At 45.3% G+C, this 25820-nt stretch overlaps 1 protein-coding gene across 6 annotated transcripts in view; it reads right to left on the reverse strand.

The window, feature by feature from the left end:
- The window catches only part of WAPL (WAPL cohesin release factor), a 132990-nt gene that overhangs the window by 38147 nt on the left and 69023 nt on the right, over positions 1–25820 (reverse strand). For all 6 annotated transcript variants that reach the window (XM_077259314.1, XM_077259316.1, XM_077259317.1 and 3 more), the window contains 5 exons: positions 23214–23363; positions 11456–11592; positions 5717–5828; positions 5306–5530; positions 4507–4618 (listed from right to left, as the gene is read on the reverse strand). In XM_077259314.1, coding sequence (XP_077115429.1) covers positions 4507–4618; positions 5306–5530; positions 5717–5828; positions 11456–11592; positions 23214–23363 — 736 coding nt within the window. The remainder of the gene's footprint in view (positions 1–4506; positions 4619–5305; positions 5531–5716; positions 5829–11455; positions 11593–23213; positions 23364–25820) is intronic.

Genomic DNA, 25820 nt, shown 5'->3' on the forward strand with positions numbered 1-25820 from the left:
CAAGGTCGTGACCTAAATGCTGTTCACGAATGGAAAAGCAAAAGGAATTTTTGAAGAGGTTAGGCATCCCGAATGTCGATGGATGCCCGAAATTGCACCTTTTTTGTTGAAGTAATGGCTGAGCGGATGAAACTCCATTCGAAGAAGAACCTTGTGAAAAGATTGTTAGAAGTTTGAGGTCCGGAATCGGTCCTACTTATCGTTCCACCTCTTAGTAACCAAGATCCCTTAGATCTAGACTGTCCTGGACAACCCTTTCATTGTTGGTCGGGGCTGCGGAAACGTACGATTGTTCGTTAGTCTCCCGCTCAAAAATATGATTGACCAGCTGAACTGTCTTCAGGAAAGGGATCAGGAAAGGGATACTGGTGTGAATCGAAGTAGTTAAGGGCTCTAGCATCCATGCGGCGGATAGGGAGATTAAAGGGCTGGACCCGTAGCTGCCAAACGGAACAAACCAGATGTGCTATTTGACAGATCGTGGCATTTTTAATTGAGGACATATCGGGCAGGGATACTGGTAGGTAAACCACAGGAGATTGTACCCGGTTAATCTGCCGAGTGGCAGAATGCGCCGCTGCTTCCAGCAGGTCATTGCAGAGTTAAAAATTAGGAGCCTCGATCCACCATCCTCTTAACAAGGAAGTGGAGAGGGAAATACGCCTACTTGCATCTTCTGTTAAATAGTGGTGATGCAGAGGGGGGTGCTCAGACGCCCGAAAAAAGGGATGCCTCTGTACATCCACAGAGTGCAAGTCTCCGGGTGGACAGGACAGGCTGTCTGGCGTTAGGCCTGGACCTTCGAGTGCCCGTCTGTTGATGGTGTGGGGAGACCGGCGCCCTTTAAAGTGCCTGTCGCCGTTAAAAATCAGACCAGGCATAGCGTCCCACGTAGAGGCTTCTGTCCAGTGAATCGCATATCCGGACTGGATGGCAAAAGCTCTACGAGGGAGTTTAGGCTGAGGGAACTAGTTACACTGGGATAAACTGGGATCAGCGGCAGAGGGCTCCTCATTTATGACCAGTTTCGGATTGGTCATGGTGTCCTCAAGACCAGGGAATACTGGTCGTGTGCCGTTAAGACCAGGGAATACTGGTCGTGTGCCTTTAAGACCAGGGAATACTGGTCGTCTGCCTTTAAGACCAGGGAATACTGGTCGTGCGCCATTAAGACCAGGGAATACTGGTCGTGTGCCTTTAAAACCAGGGAAAACTGGACGTGTGCCTTTAAAACCCGGAAATTCTGGTCACGCGCCCTTAAGACCAGGGAATACTGGTCACGTGCCTGTAAGACCAGGGAATACTGGTCACGTGCCTTTAAGACCAGGGGATACTGGTCACGTACCCTTAAGACCAGGGGATACTGGTCACGTACCCTTAAGACCAGGGAATACTGGTCACGTGCCTTTAAGACCAGGGAATACTGGTCACGTGCCTTTAAGACCAGGAAATACTGGTCACGTGCCTTTAAGACCAGGAAATACTGGTCACGTGCCTTTAAGACCAGAGAATACTGGTCGTGTGACTTTAAGACCAGGAATACTGGTCATGCGGGTTAGGTAAAATCTCGCAGCGAGCGAGAAGCGCCAATTTAGGGGGCGGAGCTACAGGCACGACATGGGCGGAGCCTCGAAACTTCCATGATAGGCCCCAGCCGGGGCGTAAATTTCTGCAGCCGGCGTCAGCGTAAAAGTTAGGGGTGGTCACCCGTTGCTCGAGAAAATTGAGCGCTTCTGCGTCAGGCGCTAAGCGCCAGGAAAAAAGGCTAAGCCGCCTTGAGGCGACACAGTGCGCTTCTGTACTACACATCGGCCGAAGCCGGGAGCAAAATTTGTTAGCCGACTGGAGCGTTACCTCAGGGAGGTGGCCACAGGGAAGTCTGAGACTGCCTGTCAATATCCCGCTGCAGAAGCCCATTGCTGGCAGAATCCACTTACCAACGGTGCGCGTCCCGGCATGGAGCCGCCGCGGATGTCGGGTATTGCAGCGTGGACGGTGCAGGGATAGAGAGATAAACCTCAATCCATCATCCCTTTGTTAGGGAGGTGGAGAGGAACCGTCCGCCTCCTTGTCCGCTTTCACAGTGGTGGAGGAGGCTGCCCGGACCATGGAGGGGGGCTTCTGTACATCCACGAAGTTCAGCCCATCGGGACCATGAAAGCACCTCCGCTCCTGAAAAGGATTTCAACTGCGGCCTAGTCCGGCTGCAAAAGCCGGGGACTAAATTTATGGAGCCTGCCGGTGGAGCGCGTCGGCGGGCCGCGCGCCGAATGATTGCCGCTGGCGTACTGGCCAGTGGCACCCCCAGGACCGCATCTTCCAGGCAGGCAGCGTGAGGAAGCAAGGCCCCCGAGATCTGCAGGGCGCCTCTCGTCCCAGACGAGAAGCGCCGATCTAGGGGGGCGGGGTTACGGCCGTGGGAGGGATCTGCCCACTGCGGCCTACTCCAGCTGAAAAGCCGGGGACTAAATTTCCAGCCTGCCTGGGGATGCGCGGCGGCCGCAACAGAGCGACGCTAACCGCCGCAGTTCCCGACCGCCGGCGCCTGTCCCCAGGGGCTCTGCCGCAAGTACTGCCGGCGCTGTGCGGCGGCGGCCGCGACGGAGCGCCGCCGAGCACCGGTCGGCGGTGCCTCTCCCTGGGGACCCAGACTGCATCGCTGCCGCTGAGGGGGAGCAGGGGGGAGTCCCCAGAAGGTACTTACAGCCGCCATCCCGGATCTCACAGGTCTGCTGGGCGCTTCTGTGAGTCTGTAAGCTCAATCCATGCACCCTGGATGGGGATGGAGAGGCCCCTGATGCATCTCTGTAGCAGAGGGGGGCTGCGGCACAACATCCCCTCCGGACTGCTTACGTCTCCAAATTACATCGCTGTAATGCAGGGTCCTGGAGGGGGTTGGGGGAAATCGGGACCAAAAAAGGAACCGTTGCCCTGGCGCAAACTTTTTTCGTGCGCCATACGTCGCAGGAGAGGGACGGGGAGGTATACTCGCCGTGCTCGCCTGTTGTTGGTTCGGGGGAGAGCGGACCTTATGAAAAAAAGGACCCGTCGCCCCCTTCACTCCGTTAAATAAAAAATTAAAAATTTACATAAAATTAAAAAATCAAAAATTAAAACAAAGATGGGGTCTGGAGACCCAAGTGCCTCCTAAGACACTAAGCAAGAACTGGTTAGCTGAGGGCCAGCAGGAGGGTGTATACTGCAGGGGAGGAGCTAACTTTCTTTGTATCACTTAGTGTCCTCCTAGTGGCAGCAGCATAACACCCACGGTCTGTGTCCCCCAATGAGGCGTAGGAGAAATTAGACTCATCAGAGAAGATTACCTTACTTCAGTCCTCTATGGTTCAACCCTTATGGTCTTTAGCAAACTTCAGCCTGGCTCTCCTTTGCTTCTCATTGATGAAATGATTTTTATAGCTTTACATGACTTGAGCCCTGCCTCTAGGAGCCGGTTACAAACTGTTCTTGCCATGCACTTCACCCCAGCTGCCATTTGCCATTCCTTTTGTAGGTTACTTCACGTCATTGTGCGGTTGCTGAGTGACATTCGAATAGGATGACAGTCATCCAGGTCAGTGGAGAGTCGTTTTCGCCCTCTGCCGGTCTGTAGCTTTGTTGTCCCCAATGTCTGCTGCTTGACGTTGTTGTAATGGACTGCCATCTTACAAATTTTAAGGATGGAGGCAACATGACGCTCACTGTCCTTCTACTAGTAAAGACAGAGTTGAGCCCTTCTTTTCCTCACTCAATACTTTTCTTTTCAACTCCTTTGGCATGGTTAAAAGTTATTGTTCCACTCCTATTACTTTTGGGATATTACTAGCACTTGTTTTGCCATCCAGCTTGTCCTATTGCAAGGGGATTGTGACCACCACAGCAGGGTTTTTTTTTGTACTTTCCTTCGTTAAACAATATTTGGTTCAGGTGATCACCTAATCAGAAGCATATTAAGTAGAATGAGGTGTACTCTGGTTGGAATTCAAATGACATTGGAACGGAATGGCTGTCAGACATGTAGAGAAGTTGATTTTTATAAAACTGTGCAATGGTCTCTTAATTTTTGCCAGAGCTGTATATTATCTCTGGAGTCAATATAAAGGTATGTGCACACGTAGAATAGTCCACTGCAGATTTTTCCGCAGCAGATTTGATAAATCCGCAGGGCAAAAATACTGCGTTTTTCCTGCGGTTTTGTGCGGATTCCACTGCGGTTTTACACCTGTGGTTTTCTATTAAGGAGCAGGTGTAAAACCGCTGCGGATTCTGCACAAAGAATTGACATGCTGCGGAATGTATACCGCTGCCGCTGCGTTTCCGCGTGGTTTTTTCCTCAGCATGTGCACTGCGGATTGAGTTTCCCATAGGTTTACACTGTACTGTAAACGCATGGGAAACTGCTGCGGACCCGCAGCAAAATCCGCAGCATGTGAACATAGCCTAAGTAGTATAGTAGAATTCCATTTTCTGTAACTTGGCTTTACTACCCAGTCATTTCATCAAACATACCTTTATCTACAATATGGTCCAGTCCGCCTAAAAGTCTAAGCTCTTCCTTAAACCAATCTCCTGCACGCTTGGAGGTCAAAGATAACAAAGTCTCCATAGCTAGATGGCCAGTCTGAAAAGCAAGAAAAAAGATTATATACATAAAATACATATTAACCTATAGCAAACGCTCATCATGGTGGTTTACAGAATGTAATATTCATCATAAGCAATCACTACCAACAACCAACTGGGTAGAAACACACCAGCTATGATGCTTCATGATGTGCACATGAAAGGGTATGTGCACACGTCAGGATTTCTTGCAGAAATTTTCCTGACAAAAAACGGACATTTCTGCCAGAAATCCGCATGCGTTTTTTATGCGTTTTTGACGCGGTTTTTTTCCCAAATGCATAAAATAGCGGGAGAAACGCGGAAAATCCGCAAAATTAATGAACATGCTGCTTTTTTTTACCATGATGCGTTTTTTTAGTGGAAAAAAACCGCATCATGTACACAAAACATGCAGAATACATTCTAAATGTTAGGATGCATAATGTATGTGTTTTTAATAAGTTTTTATAGCGTTTTTATCGCGAAAAAAAACCACAAAAAAACCTGAACGTGTGCACATAACCCTAAGTGTTAAGTCGGGTAGGTGTAAAAGTTTTCCTTTTTTGGGGATTTCTGGAGAACAATCCTTCCTGGAGACTTGACTGTAAGGCTCTCAGGTCAGTCTAGACCAGATATGTGCAGCATATGGTGATTCCTATGAAACGGCAGCTAAATGGACTAACACAGCAAAGACACAGCTTACCGTGATGTTTTCCAAGTCTAGATGTTTGTTGTGCACGGTTTCACAGAGCTTCCTAATTTTCTCTTTTATTTTGTTCATATCTTTCTCATTCATGTGCCTGGAGGTGGTATCTTGCTCCATTTCTAGAAGTCTGATCATAAGGTCTAGACTTGCTCGGTCAAGGTCCATGTTTAAGCGGTCTCTGCTGAGTATGTACATAAGTGCAGCGGTGCAAAGTGCTAAATTCTGATGAGAGAAAAATAATAAAAAAAACAAACTAACAAACTAAAACACATGTTAACAGTGGAATAACGACCAGTCTCGTCTATGGACTGTACCCGAGTCAGTGCTGCTGTGACTACTGGAGAACTGTGTCTACAGATGCACAGACTATTTCGATGCTTTCACAAACAAAACAAGACGATCACATACCGGGTGATGCTGACTGTCATCCAGTGTTTTAAAGACCATGGCTACCATCCCATGTGCTCGCAGGTGCATTCGGAAACTTGGCATTGCACACTTAGTTGCCAAGCTGATAACACTGAAAAAGAAGACATATTTTGTATAAAACCACTTATTAACCAATAATGAGATGTAAAAGTATATACAATACGCCAGTGCAATCTAAAGTGGAAAAAACCCCATAAAGCATGCCTTTTGCGATCATGTAATGGAAGCAAAACTTATTTCAATCCAGTCTTCATAATATATCACTTCTTAGAACCTCAATTAGAGCGCCAACGCAAAAGAAGAAGTGGGCGATATTCTATAAGCTATAAAAGGACACTATGAACGAAACCCGACACTGCACATATTGGAGAGTCAACTTATCTACAGAAGTCAATGGAAGGCACTGATTTCAGGGGATGTCACATAATGCCCAATATCCACAGCAGAATTCAGCAACAAGCCAAATTGGAGATGGTAACTGATTGAGAGTAAAATACCAGCAGTACACCCCACTACATCTCTCTCTATAGATGCATTTATAATTTATATCCATTAGCAGAAAAATGGATCAGTAAATTGAAAAGATTTGATCCCATTAATAAACCCGCTTCAATCAATAAGTTGTGCTTAGATATTTAGTATATCGCTACGTAATGGTTATTTAACCCCTTAGTGACAGAGCCAATTTGGTGCTTTGGCCACCGCCATCAGGGGCTTATCTACAGCATTCTGTAATACTGTAGATAAGCGCCCCCCCCCCCCCCCCCCCGATGTAACCTGAAAGATATGAAAAACAAGTTAGATTATACTCACCTGGGGGGGCGGCCCGGTCCGATGGGCGTCGCAGGTCCGGCACCTCCCATCTTCATACAATGTCGTCCTCTTCCTTGCTGCTGTTGCGGCTCCTGCGCCGGCATAATTCTCTGCCCTGTTGAGGGCAGCGTAAAGTACTGCAGTGCGCAGGCGCCGGGAAAGGTCACAGAGGCCCAGCACCTGCACACTGCAGTACTTTACGCTGCTCTCAAAAGGGGCAAAACAGTACACCTGCACGGGAGCCGCAAAGAGGATGACGACATCGTATGAAGATGGGAGGCGCCGGACCCGGACCTGCTACGCCCATTGGACCAGACAACACCCGGGTGAGTGTAATCTAAAGGTACCTTCACACATAACGATTTCGTTAACGATATCGTTGCAATGTCACGCTTTTGGTGACGTAGCAACAATCCCAGGCCCCTGCTGGGAGATCGTTGGTCGTAGGGAATGATCAGGATTTTTTTTTGGTCGCTGATCACCCGCTGTCATCGCTGGATCGGCGTGTGTGACACCGATCCAGCGATGTCGTTCACTTGTAACCAGGGTAAACGCTTAGTAACCCGATATTTACCCTGGTTACCATTGTAAAAGTTAAAAAAACAAACAAAAAAAAAAAACAGTACATACTTACATTCCGATGTCTGTCACGTCCCCAACCGTCAGCTTCCCTGCACTGACTGTCAGCGCCGGCCGTAAAGCAGAGCACAGCGGTGACGTCACCGCTGTGCTCTGCTTTACGGCCGGCGCTGACACAGTCAGTGCGGGAAGCATTACAGAATGCTGTAGATAAGCCCCTGATGGCTGTGGCCGAAGGTAATAGGGCCAAAATTAGGTGACAGATTCCCTTTAATGACCGGGCCTATTTTTACAATTCTGACCACTGTCACTTTATGAAGTTATAACTCTGGAATGCTTCAACATATCCCACTGATTCTATGACAGTTTTTTCGTGACATATTGTACTTCATGTTAGTGGTAAAATTTATTCGATATAACTTGCGTTTATATATGAAAAAAATGAAAATTTGGCAAAAAAAATAAATTTACATTTTGCAATTTTCAAACTTAATTTTTGTACCCTTAAATCCGAGAGTGGTGTCTCACAAAACAGTTAACAACATTTCCCACATGTCTGCTTTACATCAGCACAATTTTTGAACCAATTTTTATTTCTTAGGACGTTATAAAGGGTTAAAAGTTGACCAATTTCTGATTTTCCAACAAAATGTACAACATTTTTACAAAACATTTGAAGTGAGATTGGGGGGGTCAATATAACAGAAAATACCCAAAAGCGACACCATTCTAAAAACTGCACCCCTCAAAGTGCGCAAAACCACATTCAAGAAGTTTATTAATTCTTCAGGTGCTTCACGAGAACTAAAGCAATGTGGAATGAACATTTTACTTCATATATTAAAAAAACAAAAAAACAAAAACAAAAACAAACTTACTTTGGAACCATTTTGTTAATATTTTCACAAGGGTTTCAGCAGCAGATAATGGACCACAAAATTTGTCGTGCAATTTCTCCTGAGTATACAGATACCCCGTATGTGGGGGAAAGCCACTGTTTGGGCGCATGGCAGGGCTTAGAAGGGAGGGAGCACGCTATGACTTTTGGAACGCAAAATTGGCTGGAATCAATGGTGGCATTATGTCGCGTTTGGAGACCCCCTGATGTACCTAAACAGTGTAATCCTCCTAACTAACTCCAACTCTAACCCCAACACACCCCTAATCTGACCCTGGCGTGACCCTAACCTAACCCTGGCCCGACCCTAACTTTAGCCCAACCCTAACACTAATGAAAATAAATACATTTTTCTATTTTATTTTACCTTTTTTTTTTTTTTTTTTGCAGTCGCCGTTATTCCACTAATAACGGCGATTGCAACACTGAGGTTGGTAAAAACTGAGCAGAATAATGTTTTCTGGGGTATCGGCTACCCCTTGTAGATGAAACCCTTATTTCGCAGCGGCGCTGAGGCAGAAGTACTCTTAACTGCGTTAAAAGGTGTATCGGCGGTCGTTAAGGGGTTAAGAGTTTGCATCAAGTTATTAAATTACATACATAATAAGGGATAAATGCCTGACCAGGAGAACAGGACTCTGAAGAGTATAAGTAGAATTGAGCAGAGTTAACATATGCGTACAATCTGTCAAAACAGTAAATTAATTAACCTGAAAAATAAACGCCATAAAGAGAAAAATTCAAATGCCTGAATTAATTATGTTTTACTATTCCCCCCAAAAAAGATCAAAACGTTGCAACTATCCCAAAATGGCAGCTCACCACTCAAAAATAAGCCATCATGCAGCCCCATAGATGCAAAAATGAAAATGTTACAAGTCTCAGAAAGCAGATAATTTTTTTCCTCTTTAACGAGTTACCATTTTTTTTTTTTTTTTTTTTAAACTAAAAAAAAAGCAAAAAACCACAGTATATAATTTGGGTATTGCTGTAATGCTATTATTGCAGTATAGAGAAGAACTTATATAAAATAAACCAACAAGCCCTCATAGGGCTATGTCAAAGGAAAGAAAATTAAGGTCCTTGGAAGGAGAGGAAAAAAACAGCGCAAAATAATGAAACAAACAACATAGAAAGCGTTAAGAATATAAATAGATTCCCACCTAGAACACATGGCTAGACGTATGTGGACATCATCTACACAACCTTCATGGACCAACCATTGAAATTAAGTTGTCCACTATTTGGACAACTTCTTGTGATACTTTTCGCTTGACCCCCATAAAATAAAGCTTATACTCCCCTCCCGTGGCTTGCCGGGCTCCGTGCTGTTACAGTGATATGTGACGTCGGCGTCACTGTACTCGCCTCCTGGCGAATTGAGCATGAAGAGGAAGTCTGAGAAGCTGCAGCCCACACGTCCTCTCCATATTGGATTTGTCTGAAGGCGTGGAAAGTGACTCGGCACTGGTATCACGTGACATAACACCACATGAGAGCCGCAGGGAGAGCGAGTGCAGACACCGGGGGTACGGCTTCAGCAAGGAAGGAGAGTATAAGCTTTATTATATTATGGGGGCCAAACATTTGGATCAATAAGGGGTTGTTCTAGTAGTGGACAATCTTTTCCCACAAGATTCTGGCATCCATCTGGAGGGATTTGTGCCCATTCAGGTAACAGAGCACCTGGGAGGTCAGTCACGGATGTTGGAGAACGGCTGGCTGGCATTCAGTGTTAACACAGCAAAAAAGGGCAGCAGGATTTACCTGCCCAGGTCTCAGAACTAATGCAAGATGCAGCAAACCCATATAGCAAAGATGGCGGCAGCACAGGTGCAAAATACTGATGAGACAACCACTCACATCCCACCAATTCATGGAGGGGGCGATTGGTAGTATAGCCTTGTATAGGGTGCTGGTCACACACAGGTGATGCATACTGTCTGGCTAACAGCCTATTCGTGACACCCAGCACTATCTTAGAGCACCCCATGAGAACAGACACTCTAGTTTACAAGGCCAAAAATGGTGGGCTTGGTTGCACCCTGAAAAATTATGTGCAAAAAAAAATAAAAAAATACATAACATATGAGGTATTGGATGATATTTTGACCAAGATATGCAAGCTCGCAAACCACATCAAGGGTCCTCACACTTACGAGTTCTAACACTAAAATAAAAAAATAAAAAAAGCCACAAAAAGAGGAATAAAAAAATCCTACAAAAATTCTGATGTATAATAACCACAAAAACCTCCTTGACATAATATTGTCAACTAAAAGGGCTACAGTTAGCCCATTCAAATACATAGAGAATTTACCCACTCTAGAAAGTATGCATGCAAAGAGAAACAAGAGTTTTTAGGTATCATGAATAAAAACCCAAATTTATATAAAATAAAATAAAAATTTTATTGAAAGTTCACAAAACATCATTATATGCACAACTCATCAAGAAAAAACACAAGTAAAGTGATACATGTGCAGAAAGAGAACAGGGATACCAGGAACCACTAATTGAACCTGCCCATCTGTGCCTAGGAATCAATCCTTTTCTAAAGTGCTTGTGCAGTAAGGTATAACACCGGTAGGCTTGCCTCCCCCAAACACACTATATATAAGGCGACTTGGGTCAGAACATAAAGCACCATATGGGGCAAACAAGCACTTACCATGGGCAGAGATTAGGGGATCCTGGGCCGGGTGTTAGAAAGCCCTGACGCGCGTTTCGCGTCTCCAATAGACCGCTTTTTCAAGGGAAGTGAGAAGTTTTCACTTCCCTTGAAAAAGCGGTGCACATGTATCACTTTACTTGTGTTTTTTCTTGATGAGTTGTGCATGTAATGATGTTTTGTGAACTTTCAATAAAATCTGGTTTTTTATTCATGATACCTAAAAACTCTTGTTTCTCTTTAAATGCAAAAATTCTGATGTGCATTCTATCTATTTTTTATGTCATTTCTTGAATTTTTGGAGGATTTTTTATCCATCTATTTGTGGCTTTACTATTAATTCTGCCAGTGTTCCCAATATGCCTAGGCCGTCCTAGGTACTCAACAAATCATGTCTTCGTGGACCTCACTGTCTTCAGATGATTAATCATACTAAACCAGGGAGAGGCAAACCTCTTCAGAAAGAATGACCAGGAGTCTAGCGGCACTGTTCTCCATAGCTGTCCAGCCAGCGCTCAGCAGTGCCCAGTGACGTGCGGCTTGTTCAGCATGTAACTGTATAGTGACTTATGCAGCAGAGAAGCTGAAGTTTATGCGTCATACATGTCAGGACTCGGGGGCTTTCTGGCTGAGCCATAACCTCTCACATTTCACACTAGCGGAACCTACATTCTGCATGGGAACTAAATGATCTGTAGGGCCACATACACATTGCCAGAGAGCTCTCAGTATAATCCCAGTTGTAGTTTCATCTCACCTAAGGCATCTCGTGTTTATGGGCTGATTACTCTTCAATCCACTCAGCAGATACTCGATATCATCCGTAAACTCCTGATTTTCACCAAACTCCACCACATCATTGAAGTGCTTCACATGTTGGACAACTGTGTACAGCTGAAAGGCAAAATACATGTGCGAGACTCTTAATGAGTGAACTGCAGTGAATTTCTACAATCATCGTCAGCACTGACAGTAATAGAGTAGGGTTATGTTTCTTATTCCTATGACATAACCCCACGGTCTGGGTGTGAACAACCATACTGGTATAAAGCAAAAAACTACTGACCGATGTCAGGCTGGTAATGCGAGGAGGCAACCTTTACTACTGGGGTGAACAACAACTTATTCTGTACACAGGTTTACAGAAAGCAGAGGCACATAATCTTACCAAACGCCCTTTCAGTGATTAATAAGGGTGAAATCATTTAGGTTTACATGTCTTCCCATTTCTGAGATGGGCTAGAAACGTGAAAATACTGAATATTACATGCTTAAAAGAAAAAAACACACATTACATCTTCATAGTCCTATACCCCGCCCGTCCTCAGTCACACATACAGAGACAACTTCCTAACTTTAATGTCAAAAACTGAACGCTGGCCTTTAACCCCTTCATGACCTTGCCGTTTTTTGCAATTCTGACCAGTGTCCCTTTATGAGGTAATAACTCAGGAACGCTTCAACGGATCCTAGCGATTCTGAGATTGTTTTTTCGTGACATATTGGGCTTCATGTTAGTGGTAAATTTAGGTCGATAATTTCTGAGTTTATTTGTGAAAAAAATGGAAATTTGGCAAAAATTTTGAAAATTTCGCAATTTTCACATTTTGAATTTTTATTTTGTTAAACTAGAGAGTTATGTGACACAAAATAGTTAATAAATAACATTTCCCACATGTCTACTTTACATCAGCACAATTTTGGAAACAAATTTTTTTTTTGCTAGGAAGTTATAAGGGTTAAAATTTGACCAGTGATTTCTCATTTTTACAACTAAATTTACAAAACCATTTTTTTTAGGGACCACCTCACATTTGAAGTCATTTTGAGGGTTCTATATGGCTGAAAATACCCCAAAGTGACACCATTCTAAAAACTGCACCCCTCAAGGTGCTCAAAACCACATTCAAGAAGTTTATTAACCCTTCAGGTGTTTCACAGCAGCAGAAGCAACATGGAAGTAAAAAATGAACATTTAACTTTTTAGTCACAAAAATGATCTTTTAGCGAAATTTTTTTTATTTTCCCAAGGGTAAAAGGAGAAACTGGACCCTGAAAGTTGTTGTCCAATTTGTTCTGAGTACGCTGATACGTCATATGTGGGGGTAAACCACTGTTTGGGCGCATGGCAGGGCTCGGAAGGGAAGGAGCGCCATTTGACTTTTTCAATGAAAAATTATCTCCATCGCTAGCAGACACCATGTCACGTTTGGAGAGCCCCTGTGTGCCTAAACATTGGAGCTCCCCCACAAGTGATCCCATTTTGGAAACTAGACCCCCCAAGGAACTTATCTAGAAGCATAGTGAGCACTTTAAACTCTCAGGTGCTTCACAAATTGATCCGTAAAAATGAAAAAGTACTTTTTTTTCACACAAAATTTCTTTTAGCCTCAATTTTTTCATTTTCACATGGGCAACAGGATAAAATGGATCCTAAAATTTGTTGGGCAATTTCTCCTGAGTACGCCGATACCTCATATGTGGGGGTAAACCACTGTTTGGATGCACGGCAAGGCTCGGAAGGGGAGGCGTGCCATTTGACTTTTTGAATGGAAAATTAGCTCCAATCATTAGCGGACACCATGTCGCGTTTGGAGAGCCCCTGTGTGCCTAAACATTGGAGCTCCCCTACAAGTGACCCAATTTTGGAAACTAGACCCCCCCAAGGAACTTATCTAGATGCATAGTGAGCACTTATAACCCCCAGGTGCTTTACAGAAGTTTATAACGCAGAGCCGTGAAAATAAAAAATAATTTTTCTTTCCTCAAAAATTATTTTTAGCCCAGAATTTTTTATTTTCCCAAGGGTAATAGGAGAAATTGGACCCCAAATGTTGTTTTCCAGTTTGTCCTGAGTACGATGATACCCCATATGTGGGGGTAAACCAGTTTGGGCGCACCGCAGGGCTCGGAAGGGAAGGCACGCCATTTGGCTTTTTGAATGGAAAATTAGCTCAAATCATTAGCGGACACCATGTCGCGTTTGGAGAGCCCCTGTGTGCCTAAACATTGGAGCTCCCGCACAAGTGACCCCATTTTGGAAACTAGACCTCCGAAGGAACTAATCTAGATGTGTGGTGAGCACTTTGAACCCCCAAGTGCTTCACAGAAGTTTATAACGCAGAGCCATGAAAATAAAAAATAATTTTTCTTTTCTCAAAAATGATTTTTTAGCCCACATTTTTTTATTTTCCCAAGGGTAACAGGAGAAATTGGACCCCAAAAGTTGTTGTCCAGTTTCTCCTGAGTACGCTGATACCCCATATGAGGGGGTAAACCACTGTTTTGGCACACGTCGGGGTTTGGAAGGGAAGTAGTGACGTTTTAAAATGCAGACTTTGATGGAATGCTCTGCGGGCGTCAGGTTGCGTTTGCAGAGCCCCTGATGTGCTTAAACAGTAGGAACTCCCCACAAGTGACTCCATTTTGGAAACTAGACCCCCAAGGGAACTTATCGAGATGTGTGGTGAGCACTTTGAACCCCCAAGTGCTTCACAGAAGTTTATAACGCAGAGCCGTGAAATTAATAAATGTGTTTCCTTTCCTCAAAAATATTTTTTTAGCCCAGAATTTTTTATTTTTGCAAGGGTAACAGGAGAAATTTGACCCCAAAAGTTGTTTTCCAGTTTCTCCTGAGTACGCTGATACCCCATATGTGGGGGTAAACCACTGTTTGGGCACATGCCGGGGCTCGGAAGGGAAGTAGTGACGTTTTGAAATGCAGACTTTGATGGAATGGTCTGCGGGCATCATGTTATGTTTGCAGAGCCCCTGATATGCCTAAACTGTAGAAACCCCCCACAAGTGACCCCATTTTGGAAACTAGACCCCCCAAGGAACTTATCTAGATGTGTGGTGAGCACGTTCAACCCCCAAGTGCTTCACAGACGTTTACAATGCAGAGCCGTGAAAATAAAAAATCATTTTTCTTTCCTCAGAAAAGATGTTTTAGCAAGCAATTTTTTATTTTCACAAGGGTAACAGGAGAAATTGGACCCCAATATTTGTTGCCCAGTTTGTTGTGAGTACGCCGATACCCCATATGTGGGGGTAAACCACTGTTTGGGCATACGACAGGGCTCGGAAGGGAAGTAGTGACATTTGAAATGCAGACTTTGATGGAATGGTCTGCGGGCGTCACATTGCATTTGCAGAGCCCCTGATGTGCCTAAACAGTAGAAACACCCCACAAGTGACCCCATTTTGGAAACTAGACCCCCCAAGGAACTTATCTAGATGTGTGGTGAGCACGTTCAACCCCCAAGTGCTTCACAGAAGTTTATAACGCAGAGCCGTGAAAATAAAAAATAATTGTTCTTTCCTCAAAAATTATGTTTTAGCAAGTAATTTTTTTTTTTTTGCAAGGGTAACAGGAGAAAGTGGACCCCAACAGTTGTTGCCCAGTTTGTCCTGAGTACGCTGGTACCCCAAATGTGGGGGTAAACCACTGTTTGGGCGCACGTCGGGGCTTGGAAGGGAGGGAGCACCATTTGACTTTTTGAACGCAAGATTGGCTGGAATCAATGGTGGCGCCATGTTGCGTTTGGAGCCCCCTGATGTGCCTAAACAGTGGAAACCCCTCAATTCTAACTTCAACACTAACCCCAACACACCCCTAATCCTAATCCCAACTGTAGCCATAACCCTAATCACAACCCTAACCCCAACACACCCCTAACCACAACCCTAACCCCAACACACCCGAAACCCTAATTCCAATCCTAATCCTAACCCTAATCCCAACCCTAACCACAACTGTAACCCCAACACACCCCTAACCCTATCCATAACCCTAACCACAAGCCTAATCTTAACCCTATTTCTAACCCTAGCCCTAATTCCAACCCTAACTCTAATTCCAACCCTAACCCTAAGGCTATGTGCCCACGTTGCGGATTCGTGTGAGATTTATCCGCACGATTTTTGAAAAATCTGCAGGTAAAAGGCACTGCGTTTTACCTGCGGATTTACAGCAGATTTCCAGTGTTTTTTTTGTGCGGATTTCACCTGCGGATTCCTATTGAGGAACAGGTGTAAAACGCTGCGGAATCTGCACAAAGAATTGACATGCTGCGGAAAATACAACGCAGCGTTTCTGCACGGAATTTTCCGCACCATGGGCACAGCGGATTTGGTTTTCCATAGGTGTACATGGTACTGTAAACCTGATGTAAAAGTGCTACGAATTCGCAGCGGCCAATCCGCTGCGGATCCGCGGCCAATCCGCTGCGGATCCGCGGCCAATCCGCTGCGGATCCGCGGCCAACCCGCTGCGGATCCGCGGCCAATCCGCTGCGGATCCGCAGCCAAATCCGCACTGTGTGCACATGCCATAACCCTAACCCTACCCCTAACCCTACCCCTAGTTCTAACCCTAGTTCTAACCCTAACCCTAGTGGAAAAAGAAAAAAAAAATATTTTCTTTATTTTATTATTGTCCCTACCTATGGGGGTGATAAAGGGGGGGGTTCATTTATTATTTTTTTTATTTTGATCGCTGTGATAGAACCTACCACAGCGATCAAAATGTACTTGTAACGAATCTGCCAGCCGGCAGATTCGGCAAGCGCACTGAGCATGCGCCCGCCATCTTGGAAGATGGCGGCGCCCAGGGAGAAGACGGACCGACTTCGGGAGGCTCGGTAAGTATGAGGGGGTGGGGGGGGGGGGTGGATCGGAGCACAGGGGGGGGATCGGAGGACGGGGGGAGCGGACAGGAGCACGGGGGAGCGGACAGGAGCACGGGGGAGCGGACAGGGGGACAGAGGGGGGTACCGGACAGAACGGAGGACTGGGGAGGAGATCGGGGGCGGTGGGGGGGGCCAGAACATGATTTCCAGCCATGGCAGATGCTATTGCAGCATCGGCCATGGCTGGATTGCAATATTTCACCATTTTCATAGGTGAAATATTGCAAATTGCTCTGATTGGCTGTTGCACTTTCAACAGCCAATCAGAGCGATCGTAGCCACCCCCCCTAGGCTAAAGTATAACTCCCCCTCTCCCTGCAGATAGGGTAAAATAGGAGTTAACCCTTTCACCCGATCTGCAGGGATGCGATCATTCCATGACGCCACATAGGCGTCATGGGTCGGGAAGGGGTTAAAGTGAAAGAAATAGAACTTGCTGACAATAGAGCATGGCGTTGGTCCACATCACTAAATCAGAGAGGCGAGCTGTGCCCGTCATTACGCCCTGCACTTTAACTCCCTTTGTATGGTCACAAGGGTCATGCGACTATTTAAAGGGAGGTGGGAGTGGTTACCAACCAACATCAGCTGACCAGCCTAATAGAACAGCCAGCAAGAGACTGACATCAACTGTTGCTGGACCAAAATTGGGGAAAAAAAAACAAACATTTAAATTTCAGCAGACCCAGAGCTGCCATGAATGCCTTAATGATTTGTGACAGGCTCGCAGCAATATCACATTATTCTCTGCATGTAGATGCCAGAGTCTATTATTGAAACTCCAGATAATTTTTCTCTGACTGCAATCTGGATATGAATTCAGTATTTTATTAGCTGCATTTCGGCTCCAGATGGGTCCAGTGTACACACAGTGGGAGAAATGTTGAGCATCCGGATATACACTGATACAATGGGAACCAGTCATTTCAGAAAATGCAATTTGTCTGAAGATATAGGGTTAATCGAGGTAAATAGCATTACAATGCTTCCCAGCCACTTTACTGAAAGTGCTGCTACTGGGAGAAATTGAGATCATGGAGTAAGTGCAGACATTTTAAACTGGACAACTCATTTAACCCCTTAGTGACAGAACCAATTTTGATCTTTTTGACCAAGCCAATTTTTACAAATTCTGACTACTGTCCCTTTATGAGGTTATAGCTCTGGAACGCATGAACGGATCCCACGGATTCTGAGATTGTTTTTTCGTGACATATTGTACTTCATACAAAAAAAGGGTTGCACTTTGTCGTGCTAAAGCATGTCAATGTGAAATGTATGAAATATGAGTAGCAATACGCGTTTTGAATATTAGGGAAAAAATGAATGAGACGCTTTCCACAAAATTTGGCCAAATAATGTCTGCCCATCAACCAACGTCAAGGTGGTCCCATAAGTCCGATGGGTCACTATCCAATGTGAACACCTCTCTAAAGCTGATGTCCGAATTCCTGGGTGAATGTGAACACCTCTCTCAGTAAAGCAGGCATTTATGGGTAGATAGGAGCCTGCTATAATTAAAACCATCACATGGTGAAGGGCGGAATGCTCGGTCAGTAAGCTAACATAGAAATAACAAAAAATATATATATATATTTGTATTGTACTTAATGACAGTGGTAAAATTTCTTCAATATGACTTAAACTTTTAATGTTTGTGCCTTTATTTTGTGTGACATGACTCTACGATTTAATTAATAAATAACTTTTCCAACATGTCACATCAGCACAATTTTAGAATTTTTTTTGGTTAGGACGATATAAGGGTTGAAAGCTGACCAGCTAGTTCTCATTTTTCCAACAAAATTTACAAAACCATTATTTTTTATGGAATCATCTCACATTAGAAGTGAGTTTGGGGGGGTCAACATGACAGAAAATACCCAAAAGTGACAACATTCTAAAAACTGCACCCCTCAAGGTACTCAAAATCACATTCTAGAAGTTTATTAACCCTTTAAGTGCTTCACGAAAAGGAAAGCAATGTGGAAGGAAAAAAAAATGAACATTTTACCGTATATACTTGAGTATAAGCCGAGATTTTCAGTCCATTTTTTAGGCTGAAAGTGCTTCTCTTGGCTTATACTCGAGTCTTTATCCCAGGGGGTCAGCGGGGGAGGGGCAGGAGTGGCGGCTGTCACCTCATACTCACCTCATCTCGGGGCGGTCTCTGCACGTCCCTGCTTATCAGATGGTCTCTGGCGCCTGCAGCTCTTCCTGTGTTCAGCAGTCACGTGGTACCGCTCATTAAAGTAACGACTATGAACGCAACTCCACTCCCATAGGCGTGGAGCGCATATTCATTACTTTAATGAGCGGTACCATGTGACCGCTGAACCCAGGAACAAGCTGCTGGCGCGCACCGGAGACCATCGGAGAAGCAGGGACATGCAGAGACAGCGCCAGGAGGGGGCGAGTACGACGGGGGAGGGTGAGCCATGCGATATTCACCTGTCCCAGTTCCACTTCCGGGCTCTGTCTTCTGTGTCCTCTGTCTGTGACGTTCAGGCAGAAGGCGCGATGACGTGTTTAGTGCGCGCCCTTTGCCTGAACAGTCAGCCAAAGGACCCGGAAGACACAGTGGCGCACGGCGGTGGAACGGGGACAGGTGAATATCGCAAGTGTCGGGGTGCCTGAGCCAGCGGCGACACCATCACCTGGCCCCCAGCGACAAGAGGAAAGTATGTAATTTTTTTTCTTAATCGCAGCAGCAGCATATGGGGCATATTTTTCTATGGAGTATCTTATGGGGCCCATCAACCTTTATGGAGCACCATATGGGGCATATTATTCTATGGAGCATCTTATGGGGCCCATCAACCTTTATGGAGCAGCATATGGGGCATACTATTCTATGGAGCATCTTGAAAAAGGCTCATTTGAGCCAAAACGTTGCCACAGCATGTGGGTTTGAAATAAAACCACATGTTTTCACCTTTAACCCCTTCACGACATGCGCCGTAATAGAACTGCGCATGTCGTGTCTCCCCCTTTGATTTGGGCTCCAGCGCTGAGCCCACATCAAAGTTGCGACATGTCAGCTGTTTTGTACAGCTGACATGTGCATGCAATAGCGGCAGATGGAATCGCGATCCACCCGCCGCTATTAACTAGTTAAATGCCGATGTCAAACACTGACAGCGGCATTTAACTACCGCTTCTGGCCATCGGGCAGGAAATGCGCACATCGCAGACCCCCGGTCATGTGATCGGGGGTCAGCGATGTGTTGGCATAACAACCAGAGTTCTCCTTGAGACCTCTATGGTTGTTGATGCCGGCTTGCTGTGACCGCCACTCTTTGGTCGGTGCTCATAGTAAGCCTGTAATTCAGCTGCATAGGAGCAATCTGATGTCCCGCAAAAAATAAGCCCTCACATGGCCATATTGATGGAAAAATAAAGTTATGGCTCTAGGAAGGAGGGGAGTGAAAAACGAAAATGCAAAAACGAAAAAGGGCTGCGTCTCGAAAGGATTAAGCTATGAAGTGCTGCCTGCATTTTTTCCTATGTCTGGACTGAGGCAAGTCTTGGATATTTTGTCTGGGAGGCGTGCACCCACGTATTGGTAAAGTGATGTTCCAATTTTCTATTTTTATCTCCTCTGGTACGCTAGATCATATCAGAGGAGAGCAAAATGAATGGAAAAGTGTGTGTGTGTGTGTGTGTGTGTGTATATCTATTTATTTATTTTTTTTTTCAGTCACCGTTATTCGGTGAATACAGGCGATCACAAGACTGGGGACGGGAAAAGCTGACCCAAATCATGTTCTCCAGGGTCTTGGCTACCCCCGGTAGCCAAGACTCTGGAAATTTTCCAACGCTGGGGGACGCTAAACCTTTATTTCTCAGTGGCATTAAAAAGCAGCGTTGAGGAATAAGGCCCCTTAACTGCCGCAGTTAAAAGGCGTATCGGCGGTCGTTAAGGGGTTAATGAATCTCAACTGGCGTGGCACTGAGCTGAAATGGTGCTTCCCAGGTACGACATCCGGAGATGCCATTTCCCCTTCAGGTACACAACTCCACACTCACTATTTGCTGCAGGGGTGAGCGACCTCACAGGGAAGAGCACTAGATTCAGGCACTTTATGCAGGACCCCATTCCTACTGAAGTGTGCTTTGCTACAGAATGTGTGCATGGGAGGGAGGAGGGCAGAAGCGGGGATGATGCTGGGTGTCTTTCTCTGGTGCCTTAAGATGGCAAATTTTGGATCTTGAACAAGTAAAACTTCCGCACACTAGCAATTTGACAAGACGGACACCAAAAGCCTCAAACTGAAGCAAACCTACAGTGCTGTAATCTTCAGCCCAGGAGAGCAGTACCTGTGAGGAATCCCTGCTGTGTTTCTGAATGACAAAGGAGCAAGTAAAATTCTCCCGCCCCTTCCTCCCAGCAGAGGCTGCAGTCTGTCTGGTCACCTGCTGGGACTTCTCTTCTCTGACTGGACAGTGCAGTGGGCGGTCTGAGGAAGTGCACGCAAGTAATATTACTTTCACTGTGCACAGGGCACTTGCTGGTCTCTGAGGCAGCTCCTTCAGACTGCAGGACTGGGTGGGAGGGCTGCCTTCCTTGCGGGCCAAATTTTACCAGCTTGCAGGAGTTTGACACTTGTGCTTTAATCGCTCTATGCTCGCTAGCATGACTGAAAGCTGGATGTCCTCTGGAGTATAAGGCTGTGTGCCCACGTTGCGTTTTTTATGCGTTTCCGCCGCGTTTTTTGCCGCAGAGGAAACGCTTAAAAACGCATTCCCATGCAATCCTATGGGATTCCGCAGTTGCTGTGGCCATGCTGCGGATTTTCCAGCTGAGGAATCGCATAGCGGTAAAATCCGCAGCATGTTCATTATATCTGCGGAATCGCCGCAATTCCGCCTCCATAGGATTGCATTGAAACGCTCACTTTACGTATGTGTGCTTCATGTGCGGATGGTACCCAGGGTGGAGGAGAGGAGACTCTCCTTCAGTCCCTGAGATCCATATTCAAGTAAAAAAAAAAAATTAAAATATAAAAAAGGGATATACTTACCTTCTGATGGCCCCCGGAGTCCTCCCATCTCTCAGCGGTGCAAGCGGCGGCTTCCGTTCCCAGGGATGCATTGCACGAATCACCTGAGATGACGCGCGGTCACACGACCGTGACGTCACAAAGGTCCTTCGCCCAAAGCATCCCTAGGAATGTAAAGTACCGGGAGTGCCGCTGAGGAGATCGGGGGGCCGTCAGAAGGTGAGAATAAACTTTTTTTTTTTTTTTTTAAGTTGGTCACAAACTTGTCAATCACTTTTCCAAGCAATAATTCAAATCGCTTGGAAAAGCACAAGCACTCTGCAAGCTAAAAAAGCTTGCAAAACGCATGCGAAGTCCACATGCGTTTTACCCGCGGCAGGGAGTAGCGGAAATGCTGCGGACATTTCCATAGCATTTCTGCAACGTGGGCACAAAGCCTACAAAGTTCATTCACTACTGGCATCCGGGTTCCCTTTAATCTATGAGCATACAGCATTGACTTAATACGAAGAATAGCTACAAAGTGATGATAGATATCACTGGATACACTGCACTGAGTCCAGGTGTACAGAGTTTATTCCACCCTCTATTCACTGTCATCCATAAGAACAATTGTCTATCAAGTATCCCTAACTAGTACCTTCAGAAACAAACTATTAGGCCTCTTTCACACTAGCGTCGTGCACTGCACGTCGCTATGCGTTGTTCTGTAGAAAAAACGCATCCTGCAAAATTGCTTGCAGGATGCATTTTTTTTTCATAGACTTGAATTATCGACGCAGCGCGACGCATTGCCACACGTCGCAACCGTTGTGCGACGGTTGCGTCAGCACAAAAAAAAGTTACATGTAAAGTTTTTTTGTGCGTCGATAGCGTCTTTTCCGACCGCGCATGCGCGGCCGGAACTCCGCCCCCGCCTCCCCGCACATCACAATGGGGCTGCGGATGCTATGTAAAACAGCATCCGCTGCCCCCGTTGTGCGGCGCTTCCACACTATGCGTCGCTGCAACGTCACATAGCGACGTGCAGTGCACAACGCTAGTGTGAAACTAGCCTTAGTGACAACTCTCCCCTATTTTCTCTCTACATTTTAGGCCTGGAGCTCACGATCCGGAACTAGCAGCGCTTTGCATGCAGTGTATGTTCGCTGTATCCAAAGCGCTGACTTCTACTGAACGCAGATAAATCCGCATGTGTTCACTGAACCATGCAGATATACGGCTTTAAATACATTTCTATTGATGCAATTTCTGTTGCAGAGACTAGTGTCTCCACAAGAGAAATTGACATAGTGTGGTCTTGAAACACGCGCCGCATGTCAGTGTCCACGGGTGATCCGCAGGAGACTAAGCACAGCATAGATAGTGGACTTAGGATTTCTAGAAATATCATCCATTATGCAGTTGGCTGCTGCAGGTTAAACGCTACATAAATACGCAGCATCAAACCCACAGCAGTTCCTGATCGTGAGCACATACCCTTAGGGTCATGGAAAACTATTATAGAGTGCAAGAAAGTCATAGTTCCATGGGTTATACAGTCAGACATTCTAAGGCTTTCAATAAAACAACATAGTTTTAAAACTCAATTTTTTTTGAACTTTTATAATTTATCAATATGAAAAGAGGCTACAGATGTAGCAGTCGCCATATGTGATGCTGATAACGCAGCAGTGCATTTTGTATTAGCACAGTGATGCCACTGATCGCATAGCGTGCCGTATGCTCACTTGGCTCCCACTACGTCTGTACCTACAGTAAAAGTAGAACAAAACACAGTCAAAAAGTGATCAGTGGAGAAAGGAAAGCAGAGAACACTCACCTCCTTGTGCTCCTTCCTGCATTTCAGAGCAGTTACAATGTCTTGATACGGCTGGGTCGGGACAGTCACAGTTTTAATAACTTTAGGAGGAGGAGCAGGTGCTTTGAATACACCATCATCTTTTGGAGCTGAAGTCTCAGATGGCTTTGCCTGCAGACAGAGAAGTAACAGATACATAAAGAGTAGTGATGAGCGAGTATACTCGTTATTTGGGTTCCCCCAAGCATGTTCGGGTGGTCTCCGAGTATTTTGGCGTGCTCAGAGATTTAGTTTTCGTTGCCGCAGCTGCAGGAGTTGCAACTGCTAGACAGCCTGAATACATATGCGCCAGAAATATGCACACCAGTGACTCCCGTCACTTGATCCCAGGTCATCAGTGTGTTGGCATGACAACCGGAGGTCTCCTGGAGACCAATATGGTTGCCAGTGCCAGCTTGTTGTGACCACCACCCAGTGGTTGGCGCTCACAGCAAGTGATTAAATCTGCTATATAGAGGCAATCTGATCATCTCCTGTATGTAACAGAGCCGATCGGGTTATGGCAGCTTCTAGTCTCCCATGGAGACTATTGAAGCATGCCAAAAGTAAAAAGTGTTTTTAAAAATATTTTAAAAAAATATATATAAAAGTCCAAATCACCCCCTTTTTCCCCATTCAAAATTAAACAAAAATAAAATCAAACATACACATACTTGGTATCGCTGCGTTCAGAATCGCCCGATTAATATAAAAAAAAAAGAAAAAAAAAAAAAAAAAAGATTAGCCTTATGGCTAAACAGCGTAGTGAGTATATATATATAAAAAAAGTAAAAAACGCCAGAATAAGGCTACGTTCACATTAGCGTTCGGCGCCGCAGCGTCGCCGCATGCGTCATGCGCCCCTATATTTAACATGGGGGCGCATGGACATGCGTTGTGCTGCGTTTTGCGACGCATGCGTTTTTTTGGCCGCAAGCGTTGGGCGCAGAAAACGCAGCAAGTTGCATTTTTTTTGGCGTCCAACTTTCGGCAAAAAAGGACGCATGCGTCGCAAAACGCAGCGTTTTAGTGTGCGTTTTGTTGCGTTTTTGTTTGCGTTGTGCGTTGCGTCTCTGACGCAACATCGCACAACGCAAATGTGAACGTAGCCTTACCTGTTTTGGTTGCTGCGACACTGCATTAAAATGCAATAACGGGCGATCAAAAGTTCTTATCTGCACCAAAATGGTATCATTAAAAATGTCAGCTCAGCATGCAAGCCCTCACCCAACCAGAGTTCATGAAAAATGGAGACGCTTCGGGTATCGGAAAATAGCGCAATTTATTTATTTATTTTTTTTTAACAAATGTTCGGATTTTTTTTTTCATCACTTAGATAAAAAAGAACCTGGCAGGTCAGTTTTAGCATTTAGTGAACCTAGTAAAAAAAAACACGTGTGGGATTGCACTATTTTGTGTGCAATTTCACCGCATTTGGAATTTTCTTCCCCATTTTCTAGTACACGACATGGTAAAACCAATGGTGTTGTTCAAGAGAACAACTCGTCCCACAAAAAACAAGCTCTCACATGGCCGTATTGACCAAAAAATAAAAAAGTTATAGCTCTGGGAAGAAGGGCAAAAAATGCTCCGGAGGTTAAGGGGTTAAGTTGACAAGTGATAAAGTCTTTTAGGATATGATAAAATGAAACACACTTACAGTGTATTAAAAGGAATCTGTCACCCCAAAATTCTCCTATAAGCTAAGGCCACCGGCATCAGGGGCTTATCTACAGCATTCTGTAATGCTATAGATAAGCCCCCGATGTTACCTGCAAGATTAGATAAACAGGTTAGATTATACTCACCCAGGGGCGGTCCAGTCCGATGGGTGTCGCGGTCCGGGGCCTCCCATCTTCATATGATGATGTCCTCTTCTTCCCGCCGCGACTGCAAAGCAAAGAACTGCAGTGCACTGGGCCTCTCTGACCTTTCCCGGCGCCTGCGCACTGCATCGTATGAAGATAGGAGGCGGCGGACCCAAACCGCGACGCCCATCAGACCGGACCGCAGCGGGACCGTCCCTGGGTGAGTATAATCTAACTTGTTTTTCTTATCTTGCAGGTTACATCGGGAGCTTATCTACAGCATTACAGAATATTGTAGATAAGCCCCTGATGCTGGTGGCCTTAGCTTATAAGCGAATTTTGGGGTGACAGATTCCCTTTAAGAAACTAAACAGACTTTTCACAAATGGGCCAAAAGCAGAGAACGCTTGTCAACAGATCTGCATTTTTTGGGACTAATGAAAAGTGTGGATGGCGGAAGCTTCACCGGTCATGCCGAGAAATGAAGTGTCCAGGTCTCAGCTGTGGTAAACCCAGAAGCTGCCACGTGGTTCTACACGCACAAACCTTTCACTGATGGGTGCTGAATGGAAAAGAGCGGTCTAGCAAAACAGGCCGCGACAGGTCTGACACTAGAAGTGCTTAATGCACACAGATTCGGAAATTTCACATTATAATTGGATAAATGCCTGGTTAACTAACAGAGGATGCAAAAAAGTGAACAACACTGTGTGTCAAAATTGCAGAATTTACTGTAACTTGCCGAAGGCTTGCCAAATTAAGAAATCCCCCGATAATCACA

Source organism: Ranitomeya variabilis, chromosome 4, assembly GCF_051348905.1.
Source record: "Ranitomeya variabilis isolate aRanVar5 chromosome 4, aRanVar5.hap1, whole genome shotgun sequence".
Classification (NCBI taxonomy): domain Eukaryota; kingdom Metazoa; phylum Chordata; class Amphibia; order Anura; family Dendrobatidae; genus Ranitomeya; species Ranitomeya variabilis.